Source organism: Rhipicephalus sanguineus, chromosome 6 (genome assembly GCF_013339695.2).
Source record: "Rhipicephalus sanguineus isolate Rsan-2018 chromosome 6, BIME_Rsan_1.4, whole genome shotgun sequence".
Taxonomy (NCBI): domain Eukaryota; kingdom Metazoa; phylum Arthropoda; class Arachnida; order Ixodida; family Ixodidae; genus Rhipicephalus; species Rhipicephalus sanguineus.
Window position 1 is genome coordinate 45442100 of NC_051181.1, and position 16912 is coordinate 45459011.

Below are 16912 nucleotides of genomic sequence, written 5' to 3' on the forward strand. Positions count from 1 at the left end.
AAAAATCACATACGTTGATTACATTTCTGTGGATGAGGCCGTCCTAAGCTCCGCGTTTCTATCCATCGACTAGATCGCGGCTGAGCGCGCCAATTTTCGTGCTGCTCGTAAGAATTGAAATAAAATTCTGTACCACTAAATATTTTGCCGTTTTTCCTGTTTTTCGGCTCTTACGTTTCCCGTCTCTTACGTTTATTTCCTACGGTCCCTTCAAAAACGTATCAGCGGGGTTCTACTGTACTATTAACGTAACGACCACTCTTGAAGCAAGTCCCTTCTGCCGTGACCAGTGTGTGTGCAATTTTGCTCATCACTGCCAGAAACATTCTTGCAAGGAAAGGTATATGGAATGAAGGAACTACGTACCAGCGCGATCTTGCTTCTTTCACTTTATTGCAGTGCTTTTGTGGACATATGCAATGCATGAGTATGTTAATAAAGCAGCACAACAACAAAGAGCTTGTGCATGTTGCAGGAAATGAAACGTTATCAAGAGCTACTGCAACAGGTAAATAAAAAATTGCTGCATTGTATCACTGAAGTTAAACGGTGCTCACACACCACAGAAAAAAAATGTGCACAGCTTGCACTAGTGGCGCAATGCTGGAACCAATAGCGGTGGAGCTAGTGTTCAACCTAGCTGCTAAGTTTTTGCTAGAAGTACTGAGTATGGCTAGGCTTGGCTATTCTCTGGTTTCGGTCAGTTCCCCACACTACGCACATGTTATGAGGCTCTGGTGGTAACATGCCACATTATACTAGCTGTTACGTGGTTTTGACGCGAACATATCACGTGACTAGGTGCTACGTGATGTTATGTGCTTTTAGTCACGTGACTAGTAGTTGTGTGATTTTATTCAAATGACTAGATGTAACATGCTGTTTCGTGATTTTAGTCACGTGACACTGTTACATGGTTTTTGGAGGGAACATGTCACGTGACCACCTGTTATGTGATGTTACGTGATTTTAGTCATGTGACTAGTTCCGTGGTACGTGACTTTTAGTAATGTGACTAGTTACATGTTACAGTAATTTTAGTCCCGTGACTAGTTGTTATATGATGTTACGTGATTTTTACTCACATGACTAGATCTTATGTGATGTTATGTGATTTTTAGTCGCGTGACTAGTTGTTACGTGATTTAGTCCCGTGACTAGTTGCTAGGTGATGTTACATAATGTTTAGTCATGTAACAGACTGTCAGAAGTTAACGATATTGGGCCAGTTGGTGTTAGATACAAAAGGGAAAAACAGTGCTTATGCGATGAGGACAGGGAAGGAACGACACACGATGCACTGTGTACACAGCATTGTTTGTCGTTCCTTCCCTGTTTTCGTCGTGTAAGTGCTGTTTTATCCTTTCCCTAACAGACTCGCCCCCCATCAGGGTTATTGCATTCCACGGTGGACAAATGGATGCATGTGTTGTAGGAGCGAAGCAGAAGATGAAAAAGAGGACAAAGCGAGCGTTTTCTGGTTCATCATGATGATAATTTGATGATGATAATTTCGTTGCACTACCTGGCACAACGAAAAGCTTAAACAGTTCCACTGTTAAAACTATAACCAGAAAAATAAGGATTTCAATGATTGAATGATCGATTCATTAATTTAATTTATTTAATGCTTCAATGTGATTCAGTGCCTTTGAGAAGTCCCATAATATGAGGTCTATGCATTAATTTGGATGATTTCGAGTTTATGACAACAAATACCTTGGACCATTCTTGCAATCTGCCCCAGTCAAAATAAAGCCACAGCAGCTTGGAACCAAATCTGTGGCCTGGTGCTTAGCCAGAGAACATGACAGTCACTGAGTCAAAGGGACACGTCGATTGCGGCAGTTTACAACGACATATGAACCATGATCTGCCTACCTGAAGAACTGTCCTGCTTGGGCATCGTACAGAGCGAAATGGAGTTCCAGGCTGCTAGCGCTCGCGTGGCGCAAAGACAGTCGCAGGTGTGGACCCGCGTGAGTCGGCTGCTGTTGCAGTGGTCGCAACTCCGCTTCCGCCGCGGCGCTCGACACGTGCACCCGATACAGCTCGACGGGCCCCAGCCGATCGGGATCGGCCACGGCACCTCCCTCGGTTCGGGGCACCAGGGACAGGCCCAGGAGTCGGTTGCCCCAGTCAATGCGTGCTGCCGCCCTTAGGCACAAGGACCGCTCCTGGTCCTGGGTCAGCGCAGCCGACAGCAGCTGCCTCCGCCACTCGACCAGGTCGGACATGGCCTGTCGCAGAGCCGTGAACCGTTCCACGTCCCGCTCCTGCGTTATGCACAGCACCACAATAGTAAACAGCCCTGCTGTTCGCAAAGACATTCACGAAGACTCACGACGATCACTGAGATGACCAACTTCTCGGACGTCGGTAGAGTGGCACGCAGGCTACGAGCAATAGGCAACAGTAACTGGAGGTACTCGAAAAGTGCCACTTCTGAAAACAAAGTTACGCAAAACTAAATGGCTTTGATCTATATAGATGCAGTTAACCTACACTGTCAAAAGACATGCTGATCAGAAAAATCGTAACTAATGAGTGTCAGAGGCCCAAACATATGACTAAATTCCCACAAACACTGCTACACTACAGCTATAGTTAACCAGAAGTGCTGATAATCTATTTGACCTCACGTACACAACGGAAACAGGTGCCTTCAATGGAGACACAGAAAAGGAAGTATGCTGGCTTCATTTCGCAAGGATCCTTGAAGGGCTCTTTCTTGGGAGAATTTTTTGTTCTTTGAACTGTTCATTAAATGACACTATCAGTAGAAACTTGCAATTGCACGTCTCAACTTGACGATATTTTAGGTAGCTCTTTTCACAGTGTACAGTGAAAAACTGTCAGGGTACATCACCAGTGACCTACATGATGACAGCAATGAAGTATCCTAAAAGACACAAGAAAATCTTTTAAAAATACAATGGATACCAAAGAAAAAAGAACTAATTATGGCAAGCAAACTACATACCATACAGTACTTGCAATCCTAAATAAGATAGATCATTTTGATTGCAATACAACTAGAAATGCATTCAAAATCTGTTTGTAGAGCAGCTTGTGTAAGTATGCCCAGTTCACACATACCACCATACAGCTGATCATTCGCATTTAGTCTGCTGTGAGCTTATTAACCTTGGGTGAGGAGTTTCAGTACCGAGGAACTTCTTCAGCAAGCTAGTGCTTCCCACAGCTGCAGTGAATACTGCATGAATTGCACCAAAAGCCCTAGTTAATATGCTTGTGACACAGCACCCAAGTTAACTTGTGACCACATGCAAGTTTGCCATCGAGTTTGTGCACTAATAAGTCTCACATGTTGGTACGGTTTGAGCTGGTGCAGTGCAACAGCACAGATACATTATGTGCAAGAAAAACACAATGAACAACTGACTCTGTACTGAAGGTTCTCTTTGATGGGAAAAGTATGTGTAAAAGTGTTTCATAAGAGCAACAACATAGCGAACAAAAAGTCAGGATTCGAAAAGAACAGATGCTTAGAAGTGGATGGTACGTGTGCTCAACCAATAACGAAATTTGATTCCCATAAATACGACAGATGACATACCGACGCACCTGCCTTCCATTCTTTAAGTGTGGAAGGATTTAAGCTGGGTGTTCCAATGTCTTGTGATCTTTGCCAAGAGGCTGTTTTGTCATCGCATTCTCATGAGGAACGCTAAACATACCGCTTTTCGTTTTTTCAGACAAATCCTTTTTAGTGAGTGCGGCGCTGTGTTTCGATGCATAGGGTCGTATGTCTCAGCCATTTTGGAGAGCCCAACAGTTAGGAGTAAGCATATTTGTTTTTTCTATCTCTCACCAAGTAAAGCTTCTTCCAGAGTGGGTGCCATTCACGCAGCACACTGGCCACTTCACGTGCTGTGGCTCCTTCCGCTGGCTCCACCGTCTCGTATGGACTGCAAGTGGCATCCAGTAACACATTATGGACTTCCAAAAATTTGTCACATATAGCACCTTACTAGTATATACTCAAACCTCGTTATAACGAAAACAGATATAACGAAGTAAATGAAGAACACCCTTGTTAATAGTTACAGTGGTTCGATTGTACGCTTATAATGAATTTCCAGATATAGTGAAGTTATTTTCGCGTCAAATGTGACTGTTATAACGAGCTTTCAGTGTAACCGCAAACTTTTGTTCATGACAATCACCAACACCGCACTGTTTATCCACCCAGGGTCATGGCCCTTTTACATTATTATTTATGTCTAAGCATAAGGAGGGGCAAATTAATGCAAAATCCCGTGAGAGTTTGTGCGAAGCCATACATGTTTGCTCATGGAATACCAACACTGTTTGGTAATACTGGCTAACTGTTGGCTATCACAGTTACCAAAGGTAATTAGAAGCAATTAAAGGCAGTGCAAATGAAGCTATCCCACGTTTTTCGCTAGATCACAACTGACTCTTTATAACGCAATAGCATTAAAGAGCCCGTTTCGCAGAAATTTCGGTGTCGGTGGTGGCGTCGTTGTGAGTTGTGAGAGAAAAATCAGCGTTGTCTGTAAGCGAAAATTCGAGGTAGATGCAAAGAAATAAATAATAAAAAATCGTTCTTCAGCAACCATAGCGCAACAAAGAACACGGGACAAGGAAGTGACGAGGACGAGCGCTCACTATCAACAAATGTTTTTATTGCAGAAACAGAGCAAACGGAGCATCAGACAGTTGTTCTGTATCGGCACCGTGACAAAACGACCAGAGAAATCGTAGAGGCCTCAGAGATAGCCAGGGCAGGTAACAGATGTGTCAGTATTCCGTCTGTCCTTTTATCTGTGAAAAAGCATGAATTCTTGGCATAGACACGTGTCTATCCCCTTCTTTCATTTCATTATTGCAGCTTCAAAAGGTGCTTCATATATGCTCTGTTTCTGCAATAAAACCTTTTGTTGATAGTGAGCGCTTGTCCTGGTCTCTTTCTTGTCCCATGTTCTTTACTGCGCTATGGTTGCTGAAGAACGATGAACAACCAACACGCCCAAACCCGTTCTCCCTTCTGAAATAAAAAATCTTCGGTCCGAGTGAGATTCGAACCCAGGCCTTCTGTGTGACAAGCAGGTGTTCCACCACAGAGCCACGCCAGTGCTTCTAACTGCCTCATACAAAAACACTATAAGAATGTGAAGTAGTGGGAGGAGCCTCCTTAACGCTTGTAACATTGCATGGCAGAATAGGTGGATAGCAAAATGACGTCTTCCGGTTCGATGCCCAGCTCTTCGCTGTTTCAAGGTGTGTGCCGTTGTGGGGTTGCACACGCAACTCAGTGTCTTCAACGCGGCGGCACCTCGGCTTCGCGCTACGTTTGTACGCGCAGTGGCGAGAGGGGTTGCGTGGGAGAGGGCATTGTGCCGCTCCCGCAGCCTTTCGCGCCCTGCTCCCTGACGAAGTCGAGATGCCCCGTTTTCCCTCCTTGCCCTTTTCTGGAGAGACTCCTCTCCAGACCCCGGGAAAGCGCGCCGCTTTCTTGGGGGCCCCGTGTCTTCGGTCTTGGGCGGTGTGACTGACCACATCGGACCCAAGCCGTGAGCACCACCGCCGCCATCAACCCCTGCAGCGCTCCGGCCATGGAGTGCGAACTACCGCCCCGGACCGGAGTGCAAAAGCAGCCACGCGAGGTGAGATGAGCCTTTATCATTCCCTCGACGTGTGCTTGCTATTTTGTTGTTGTTTCCCCCAGTAGTGCGGAACACTCCGCCTCTGAGGCGTTAAATTGATGTGCTATATTCTATTGTTGCAATTGGCATCTGAGGTGAATAAACACCTTCAGTTGAAAGACTTGTCTCTGTCCCCACTGGCCTGAAACCCGCCGTGGTCGCAACTCAATGCGAACCGCGGGATAGGGGGTCACAGCTCTGACTGTTAGGGCTGCTGCGTAGCACTAGTAGCGAGTAACTACACTCCTCTAGTGCGCGGTGTGATCCAAACGAGGGACAGGTTCGCACGCACGGCTTGCTGTGTTCATGCTTGTTGCACAAAGCAAAAGGAGAACCCCTATATTTGGCGCCCAACGTGGGGCCAGTGGTACGACAAAGCGAGTCAGTTTGTGTGAGTGACTGCCACTACACGAACAACCATGGCAGCAGACAGGGCTGACTTACAGCCGTTGCAATTGCTGTCACGGATGCTGCCAATAAGCAACAGTTCGAAGATGCGGTAACGGCTACTGCACCCTTCGATTCCTGCGGCGAACTTTAGCCAAAGGAAGCAGAAGTAGCACAGAGCAGGGGTATGAGCGGCTGGCTGGCGCGATGGGCACCCCTCCTGCAGCGATACGACTTACTGTTCGCTGCAGAGGGAGAACGAACAGCGTGTAGCGGACGCACTTACGCGTACGCTCGTTGTCTGTGAAAAGAGTAACATTACTACTCAACTCACCTTGCCCGACGCCGAGCCTGAGAGCGACGTAACTGCTGCGACGCTCAATGTTATCAGGAGGGGTAACATTACTACTCATTCTGATAATTTGAAACTCAGCCTGAGAGCAGAGTAACTGCTACAATGCTCGACGGCGACGGTCCGAAACGAAGGGCGGACGACCCACCTTCGCAGGACGAGAACGCTAACCACTATGACTGCGTCAGTTTAGTGGGAAGCTTGCTTAGCCGAAGGGAGTTGTCAGAGGCACAGTGGCAGGATATCTTTTGTAAATACTTTTGTAAGTCTTTGATGGGCTCCGGGAGCCCGGCGGCGCGGCCGCGGCGCACGTTGACGCAGCTGGTATTGCTGTTAGTGCGCGGCGCTCTGAAGCAGCTAGTAACGCTGCGAGCGCGTTTCCTCCTACTTTCGATCCCTGCCCGCTGAGAACTGACCACTCCTTGCTAAGATAAATCCCCGCGGAGAAGGATACACATGAGTCCTTCAAAGCGGTGATTTCCCGCACGTTGGCACGCACACTCGTGCCTAAGCTCATCGAGGTGTTCACGTGATTCGAATATCCAAAGCAGTTGATAACGGACAATTCGTCCTGATTATCTGTCGAAATCGTCGTGCACTCCTGCGTAGCCTTCGGCATTGACCACGTAATGTGCCCAGGCAAATCTCATTGAATGTGGCAACCGCAACATCAAGCACATGCTCGTTGAAATTGCGGGGACGCACAATTGCTCTCAGGGCTACTGTGAACACGCTCGACTGGCTTTACCGCCGCCACCCTCAATCTTTGAAGGGAGCTGCCTAATGCCGTAGAACATACTCTACAGGAATGCAGCATGGCACTGGTTGCTTACTCGGCACGCGCTGATTATGCAGCTGGGCTGCGCGCGAAGGTGACGAAGGCTTTGTGCAAAGCGCGATGGAACCTGAGCACTGCTCGTGCGGAGCAGAAAGCGCAGTATGACCGCTCTCATCAGGACGTCAGTAAAAAGTGGGCGACCTGGTGTTGAAGCGCAATCATGTCCTAAGCGATGCCAGCAAGAAATTCTCAGCTTCTCTGGCACCGCAGTGGATAGGACCGTATACTGGGTAGGAGAGACTGTCTCTTCTCTCGTGTACAAGCTGGCGGACTTAACGCTAAGACCGATCGGCGGACCGGTGCATGTCTGTGATCTCAAACCCTACTATCACAGAGGGAACGAGTGGCCCGAGGGAAACGCTTCCCCGCGCCCGCAGGCAGTGGCATCCGAAGGCACGGCTCGACATACGAGCTCAGTGCGACGTTAGAACTTGCGATCTCGGCAGAACTAACTCTGTCCGGTTCGTAGGGGCTTTATTGTGCGTGATATCGGACGGAACGCTCCTCTGATATCTAGCATGCATCCTTCGAGAGCGAGCACGCGCTTGCTTTTTCGGAGAGTAAGAGAGGGGCTAACTTATTGTTCGAGTCGCAGATCACCCATCGGCAGCATTTCAACAACAGCCAAGCCGAAACGACCGTTTTCGCCAGCAGATGCCCCATATCCTGGCACTTCATCAAGCCGTCAACGCAAGCGTCTTACAGCAGAGAGCGGCGACACCAAAGCCTGCAGCAACAGCCAAGTTCCAGGCGAAAGAAAAACAGCAAAACAGCTTCCGGTCCCGAATGGCCTCGGTGGACCCAGAGAAGAATTCGCGGAACCACTGCACAGCCCGGCGAAGAGCTGCAGACCCGGCGACCGAACTACGGAGTGCACCCGCGGTACGAGCGTGGTATCCCGCTGCGCAGAACGGGGGTTGCAGCCGGCCAGACGCAAGCGTCGGGAGAATTTCGACTCCAAACGAGGACGAGGCCGCAGGAGCAGAGCGGACCCCTGCTGAGCAACAAGTGGCGAGCAGTTGAGGATGGGTCGGCGCCTTCTTTGCTGCTTTGCGTGCCGATAGTCCCATAGCAGCGGAGGCGCGCGACACGGAGAAATCATCTTCAAAAAGGAAAAGAAAGAACCATTCCACCACAAGCGAAGATCTAACATCGGGACGGCCACCAGAATCGAGCCCAAAGCCAGGTGCCCCCCCTTTCAAAGGAACGGCCCGCGAAGTCCGAGCCAGCGATCGACGCCAGAGGCAAGCAAAAGCGTGCACGGTCCGAGCTGCCTCGTTTCCTGTCGCGCCCCCATCGGCTGTCATGTCTCCCCAGTGCCATCACTCAGCGATAATGGTGCTGTGATCTGCGTCTCCGTGCGGCTCCCTCATCGACACGGACGTCGCCGTGTTTCTGGTGGAGTCGCTAGCCCCCCTCTTAGAAAGCCCCTGGTGATGGCGGTCCTCTCTTTTTGGCTAAAGGGTTTAATTAAGGAGGGGGGGATGTGGGGTTGCACACGCAACTCAGTGTCTTCAACGCGGCGGCACCTCGGCTTCGCGCTACGTTTGTACGCGCAGTGGCGAGAGGGGTTGCGTGGGAGAGGGCATTGTGCCACTCCCGCAGCCTTTCGCGCCCTGCTCCCTGGCCGAAGTCGAGATGCCCCGTTTTCCCTCCTTGCCCTTTTCTGGAGAGATTCCTCTCCAGACCCCGGGAAAGCGCGCCGCTTTCTTGGGGGCCCCGTGTCTTCGGTCTTGGGCGGTGTGACTGACCACATCGGACCCAAGCCGTGAGCACCACCGCCGCCATCAACCCCTGCAGCGCTCCGGCCATGGAGTGCGAACTACCGCCCCGGACCGGAGTGCAAAAGCAGCCACGCGAGGTGAGATGAGCCTTTATCATTCCCTCGACGTGTGCTTGCTATTTTGTTGTTGTTTCCCCCAGTAGTGCGGAACACTCCGCCTCTGAGGCGTTAAATTGATGTGCTATATTCTATTGTTGCAATTGGCATCTGAGGTGAATAAACACCTTCAGTTGAAAGACTTGTCTCTGTCCCCACTGGCCTGAAACCCGCCGTGGTCGCAACTCAATGCGAACCGCGGGATAGGGGGTCACAGCTCTGACTGTTAGGGCTGCTGCGTAGCACTAGTAGCGAGTAACTACACTCCTCTAGTGCGCGGTGTGATCCAAACGAGGGACAGGTTCGCACGCGCGGCTTGTTGTGTTCATGCTTGTTGCACAAAGCAAAAGGAGAACCCCTATACCGTTCAGTGTAATCGGGGAGAAAACACGTACTTTCTGCGACGCAATTGTTACCAGTTATCTTGCCTCCTCTCCGATTACACTGAACCGCACACAACTTGAAGCAGCAAAGAGCTGAGCCTTGAAGGTTCCGTGAACCGGAAGTGCTGCAGCAGACGACACGCCGTTTTGCTATCCACCTATTGTAGAATCGCACCAGGCGTCAAAACATGTGAAGTGCGCAACGAGTGGGTGGTTTCAAGCAGCCCAACCATTACAAAGCATTCAGCTGTGCCAATTTGCAAAAGGAAGAAAAGGAAGAATTATGGCATAGTGGGCACTTCGCATCTGTTCTTACAGTAGGCATTCGAGGACAGTTTGAAATGGCCAATGTTATGCACACAAACATTCCTTTCCTTGCCGCACGGTTGAAGGCAATGCATGCGGGGCCCAATTACGCTCTCGCATTCTACTCTTCAAGGCGAAGCTCAAGCGTCCTCAGAGTATTTATGTGTCACATTCTGAAACATTACACATCGACAGTTGTTTTCATGTAATGCCTGTAGGCCTTCAAGGATAAAATAAAAACAGCTACATGGTTGTCGCAGAAACCTTACAAATAAAGTTTGCCAAACACTCACCCTTGGTTAGTGACATGGCAGGCTTTGAGGGCTATGTGGGATGCCGGGAAGATTCCCTGCAGAGAAGAACAATTGAAGAGCTTGCTATTCGAATACAGAAGAAAGATGTGTAACGTAATGTGCCCATCTTGTTTGAAAACAAATGGCAGTATCAGACTGCAGTGAGAGATGGACCATGAGACTTGAATGCAGCTTTCAAGTTTGTATGCAATGCAATTTCTCTCATGTTTCCGTGTCATTATTGATGACATCTTTCACTATAAGCTATACTAATATGAAAGAATGTTTTACTGCTCAAATAAAGAACGCTTTAGAGAATGAACTTTCTGTGATCCAAGGCAGAAGGTCTTACCTAAGTGCAGAGTACTATTCCATGAACAGCAGACAGCTGAATTGTTTTTTCTTGCCTCGTGTGGTCACCTTTAACTTGCCCTTCTGTCCTGACAATATTTAAATACCACGCACACAGGTCGACACAAGCCACTTGTTTTTGTTGAGGATTTCATGCATATTTTCTTCGCTAAACAAACAACACACAAGGGCTCCCCCATGTACGTCCCACCTGTAGGAAAGCTTCTAAATGTAAAGCAAAATACCATTGAGGATGCTTCTTTTTCAAAACAAGGCCACACAAAGGGAAATTACAAGCATGCTCATCCGAAGGCACTGCAAATGAGACAGCAAAGCTGGCATAAACCAAAGGGCCAATGGGTGCTGTTGATAAACTTACCTTCTGTACCTTGTCACCAATGCGGTGGCCCCTGTACCAGCCTGCAAGAGGAATTACTCCAATTACATTTGCATGACAAGAGGAAGAAATGATGATGGACCTTCAGTACCTCATCCTTCCCAACTAGAGGCATTTACTGGGCCTACAGTGTTACTTTTGTGTTGAGAGTTTCTAGTATTTCCTTTCTATGCTTGATGTTTTTTGCATCATGAGCTACTACACAATATTTTTTCTTCTTCAACTATAGTGCCTCTACTTGTTACTTTCCAGCTGTTTTGCTAGTTATGCACTCCCTTTTGGACTGCATCATCTTTGTATCTCAGCACATTTCTCTGTATCTTGAGTTCTCCACCCCTACCCTACTGTAATGCATTGGGGCAAATGTAGGTAATGAAATAAGTAAGTTAATAAAAAGCATACATAGTTTCACTTCACATAAGAGAAAGTAAAACAGATAAAAAAAACTAATGTAACATGCAAAATGAATGCGTTCAGCATAAACATATTGCACTGAATGATTTCAATACTAATAAGTTGAACTCAAAAAAAGAGGAAAAACATTATGTGCTGAACTGATGTTATGAGGCCTAACAATCAGGTTTGGAACACACCTTAGAAAATATGTCATAAACCTTAATGACAAATACTTCTGTAATTCACTTCAATGTAATGTCTTGGGAAGCCAGCATAATACATGCCAACCAACACATATGTGTTGGTTGTCATCGACACTGGCGTTACAAAAACTATTTAGTTCTTGTAACGCTGGCGTGATGTACTACAACACAAGCCAATGTAAGCTAAGACATCGCCTTGTGTCTCTGTTCTTTGGGATAACACAGGCTGCAACATTAGGTATGTGGAGACACAGAATACTTGCAAGGTATGGTGTACAGCCAACAGCAAAAGTTTACAAGACGATGGCGCCACAATAAGTGTGAATTCCTGCTTTATTCATGCATATCACTTCTGACCTAACTTGTGACTGCATAGGCTGCAATAGCAACTACGGCTCCAACATTTATTCTGATGTTACGTTCTCAGACAAAGCGAGAATACTATACCTTTCTTGAGCATTTCACGTCCCGCAAACTTTTGCTGTTAGGTGCACATGTCACCCTTCACGACGACTTCCGTGCAGCGCAAGAGCTTACCCACTCTCGGCCATGTTGACTAGAGGAGGATATTCACACCTCACCTTCTACCTGCCCTCCCCTACCTGCTTGGGCATGCCCACTGTCTCCCTCAACCAGTGTAGCACACTCTACTTCTTCTAGACAATTCCAGATGTGTTCCATTACACAAACTTGATTGCACAGCTGTCAACTTAGAGTAGCCTAAAGGCCAGCCACAATTTGAGCACACCCTTATATCCATTTAACATGGAGAGACAGCATTTCATAATGTACTGCAGGTTGCAGTAATAACCACAGGTGGCCACGGATACACTTTGCTGAAACATTATTATGAGGAATCCACATTGGTTCCAAGGCACAGCTTCTGCGAGAGTAGCAAATGCCAATCTCGGAAGTCAATGCTTTCCTGTACTCGAGCCTCCAGAAGCTATGTCAGGGCCAGAAACATGTCAGAAACATGCCAGGGCCATTGTGTTTTGAACACTACTTATAAAGGCCTGAAAAGCATTATCCAATGCTTAGGCGCAACACTCACCGCCACATTGCTCCCAGATGTGCACTGGCTGACCGAGTGAGAGTGGCAGGCCATGCTTTGTGGTGTCACCAGCAAACGGAACTACCACTGCGTATACAAGAAAAAGGCAGTCCAGTTTCACGGACTAGTACCAAGCTAGCCACACAGTTATGCATACAGAGTGGCTCAGTTTGATGCAGCACAAGATTAATCCAGAAGACACCAAGAAAAAATGGGCAAAGTAGTGGCACACTGTTCCCAAGTGTAGTCACCTAAGCGACATGCACCCAAGAAATGCCGATTGATAGAGCTCAAACCTAGCCCTGTGTTTAAACAACAAACATGTGTCTCCAGCTTCATTCTCAAGCACTGAAACCAGCAACTGGCCTCTACAAGAAAACCTAGGGGGTCTTTTGGCCTTGCATTAACAGTTTGAACAGCGGTGTCTACCTTTTGAACACCTCTTTGCCCTATGCACCGGCAGCACATGAGCCAGGAATGGAGCAAGCCAAGAAGTGTGTTGTTTCTGTGATTTTGCAGCATACTAAATCCAAACGTGACACTCAGCAGAGGTAAATCCTAATTGACACTTCATGTACAGTCATTTGGCAATTAACTGTCAGTGTGTTACCATTTCAGAGTTGAGGAAATAACGTTTTGTGCATAGTTTTGCCAAGGAGTGTGAACACTTCAAAAAACTCGCACAGCTATAACCATTCACATAAATTGAAATCATCTCAGCGTTACAGAATGCTTCGCAGACTGTCATAAAATGAGATGCTGGTTCACCTACCAGAGCTTGTTTAGTGCAAAAACATGCAATCGTAAATAGAGTGTTTATTACATAAATACAGCCCCATTTCATTTTTTTTTTTCAATCTAGTCTACAAATCTCACCAGCGGTAGCGAAATGGCGTGAGTGATTTTCAATGCTGTTGCTTACACAGAAGCATTTCTAACTGAAGTTTGAGTGTCTTTCTCTAGACAAAAAGTTCACACTGTAAGAGGTTAATTACTGTCAGACAGGCACAAAGAATTGACAGAACAAAAGAAAAGCGATGGACAAGAGACAAGCGTTTACATCCTCCTATATTTTTTTTTTATGTTGCGTCTATAGTTTCGTGTTGACTAAGTCAAGTATTCAATTAGGCCCTACAGCAAGTCATTTTAAGTCATTTGATAGTGATCCATGTGCTATTAAATGACAAACCTTCTGCAATAATGTGAAGGCCAGATGTAATAAAGCCAAAGAAAGCATTGTTTTTTCAATTGAGATGTTTTACAATAGTGTGCCTGTTGTAAACCACTCCTTTTTTGTTCTGAACTTCATGTAACTCCTGTAAAATAAGATGCTATGTCAGTACTGCTTAGGTGTCCACTCCTGTATGAGCCTTTAATGGCTTGCTATGTTCATAAGTACTAACTCAAATGAATGAAAAATTACAGGGTGAAAGGATATGAAAGCAAGCAAGGAATGACTGTGCTAAGGTGGGAGCTGAATCTACATGGCTTGCCTGCAATAATCGATCAATGAGCTGCCGAGCTGGCTGTACTACAGTATTTACATATGGGGGCTACATTTAGCACTCAAAGTGATAGCCAATGTTGTCATGCAAGAATCCTATCAACTGATCGTATCACATATAGAAGCCTTCAGTGTTTACAAACACACTGCTGCATTCTCGCCTATTGGTTGACCATAGGAAACTGCCGGCTACAGCAACATCCGCACTCTGGCATGCTGCATTTTCAGCACATACTGTGGGAGTCCCAGCCATAGCAATTGCATTTTTGACATGTTTTTATTATATTCTCTATAATTTTCTTTCTTGCTTCCTAGATGCATGGAAAAATGTTCAGCAAATGTTTTAAGTGTTCAATGTCAAGACATGGCGGTGATGTGGTCAGAAAGTCTTGTTTAAATGCTCAGAGCTGCCCTACGCGCTTGACATTGAGGTGCAGCGTTTCAGTTTTTCATCTGCTTGAAGGAACATCTCACCAGTAGCAAGCAGGTATTCTGCCGATATTCTTGTTTGCCTCCTCATGGGAGCTTAATTTACACTTGGAATTATGAGAATATTTTTTTTTTTTGTCACTTTACCTGGTTTGCGCTGCCATATGGCATAAGAGAAAGAAAGTGGGGGAAGAGATATTGACACAGGTGCAGAAATTAAATGAATCACTGGACAAGGCCTGAAGAAGGAAACACAGGAGGAGAGCCACCACAAATTGCCAATACATGTGTCTCCCTCGGTTCATGATGCAATTTCAAGTGGTCAAAGTCCCGAATTGCAGTGGTCAGGCACAAATTCGCAACAGCAGCAAGCTTACAACCATTTCATAGTGTAAACTTTATCGCGCTGACAGTAGACGAAAGCTACGTAGAAGGAAGGACACAGGACAAGACAAGCGCGGACTATCAACTGTTTATTTTTACAGAATCATGACAAAATGTATACACACAAGGAAAGGGGCGGAGACAACAGAACAAAAAAATTAAACACTCACACATGCGCAAGATACACATCAAGAGAGGAGCTATCCTCAATCCGGTGCCCATGTGTCTCGCGGTCTATCTGTTTCCTTGCCCTGAAGGAAGAGAGGCTAGCTCAAGAGAGCACAGCTCCTCTCTTGATGTGTATCTTGCGCATGTGTGAGTGTAATTTTTTGTTCTGTTGTCTCCGCCCCTTTCCTTGTGTGTATATATATTTTGTCATGATTCTGTGAAAATAAACAGTTGATAGTCCGTGCTTGTGCTGTCCTGTGTCCTTCCTTCTACATAGCTTTCGTCTACTGTAAGCGCAATAAAGTTTACACTATGAACAACAAACTGGCCCTAACCCTGGTTCTTCTAACCATTTCATGCATACGTGCCCAGTGCACTTCACGTATCAAGTCCTAACCATGAAAGTCAGATACCCTTCCACAGCATACATACTAGTCTACGAGACTATTCAAACCAAAGTTGATCAGCTGTACTGCATGCTTCAGCATTCCCGTTCCTTCTATTGGAATGTGTGTGTGTGTGTGTGTCAATACTGATAAGTAGGAAGCTACAAACGGGGTCGTTTTTATCTTTCCTTGCCTTTATCGATGTGCTTGCTGTGTTGCGCGTCGCATACGCCAGTTTTAATTACAATTTATTAATGTTCAATGGAAAGTATAAGCGTCACACAGCTCAGGCTTCGCACGCATTTTGAGCAGTAAACACGAGACTCTGGAAGCAAGCATTACGGTTAAACGAGTGACAACAAAAATGAACGCTCAAAACGCAGCAAATAAATAATGATTCATAAAGCAGCGATTGCGTAAGTAATGCCTGAAGGTGTTGATGACAACATACAGGGCAGACGGAAGCTCAGCTTCAAAATAGACCCGCGGCAATCACGTGTCATTTCTGGTCTTTGTTGATTATCTTTTTTGGAACTTTTGGGCCGACATCGTAGCTCCAGTGCACAGCTACTTTTCCCACAACTTTCGTCCCCAGCACGTGCCGCACAACGCAGTAAACGTAGACCACTAGAGACTATCGTTTATAGCTGTGTGCAGCGTCCGTTAAGGAAGAATCGAGCACCCGACACGGATGAACAGGCCTACCGTGTTGTCAATGGGTATCCGCGACCCCACTTCGCGTTGCGTGCGGACACACACACGCACACAACCGCGTAGAAACGGACTAAAAGACCGGTGACAGGGCCCGAAAGGTGCTGCAGATTCTCTGGTCCGAGCTTTCAACATGTCTGCGGGTGCTAAGTGCACGCACTGAAGCTCACAAGAGGCACTGCCACCTGTTCCCGAACACGGGTCGCATCAAGTTACGCCAACCGAAACTTCATGCGTCAACAGGTGGCCTCCTCGCCAAGCCAAACACGGCAGTCTTCGGCGTCACCTATCGCGCTCCCTGCTAGCTGGCATCGGTCAGCGTGAGCTTCGCAGTTGCACTCACCGACGCCGTATTTGCTGCTGCTCTTCGTCGGTTCCCACTGTTCGGGCATCGAGGTTGCTGGCGGCAGCTTCATGCGCTGCTTCGTGTGGCCGCTGCGGCAAGAAACGCCTCCGCCATGTCAGTCGCCATGGCAACGAACGAGCGGTCACGCGCTCCCGTGCGCTAAAGCAGCGGCGCTGCGCTCACTAACATGAAATGGCTAAATTAAAAATGAAAAAATATACCCTTTCGCATTTACTTTATTTTTTTGCTAGCTTTACTGCTCGAGGTTGCGCCGACGTTCACATCATTTTCTTATAAAGCTTCTCACTTCTTTTTTTTTTAGTGCTTCAGTTTCGGTTTCGCTTGTGCGTTTGACAAATCCGCGATTTCTTTTGCGAGAATTCTAATTACGATCACATCGCAAATGCCTACAACATGAAATTATCCTGAATTATGAAAAGATAAAAATTTAC

The 16912-nt window shown here is 46.9% G+C and overlaps 1 protein-coding gene across 1 annotated transcript in view; it reads right to left on the reverse strand.

Moving 5' to 3' along the window:
- Positions 1-16608, reverse strand: part of LOC119395743 (dedicator of cytokinesis protein 3-like) — a 94377-nt gene extending 77769 nt beyond the window's left edge. The window contains exons 1-6 of the mRNA XM_037662745.2: positions 16458-16608; positions 12533-12619; positions 10862-10902; positions 10132-10187; positions 3836-3932; positions 1882-2276 (exon numbers count right to left, since the gene is read on the reverse strand). Coding sequence (XP_037518673.2) covers positions 1882-2276; positions 3836-3932; positions 10132-10187; positions 10862-10902; positions 12533-12619; positions 16458-16530 — 749 coding nt within the window. The 5' untranslated portion in view covers positions 16531-16608. The remainder of the gene's footprint in view (positions 1-1881; positions 2277-3835; positions 3933-10131; positions 10188-10861; positions 10903-12532; positions 12620-16457) is intronic.
- Positions 16609-16912: the final 304 nt, after the last annotated feature.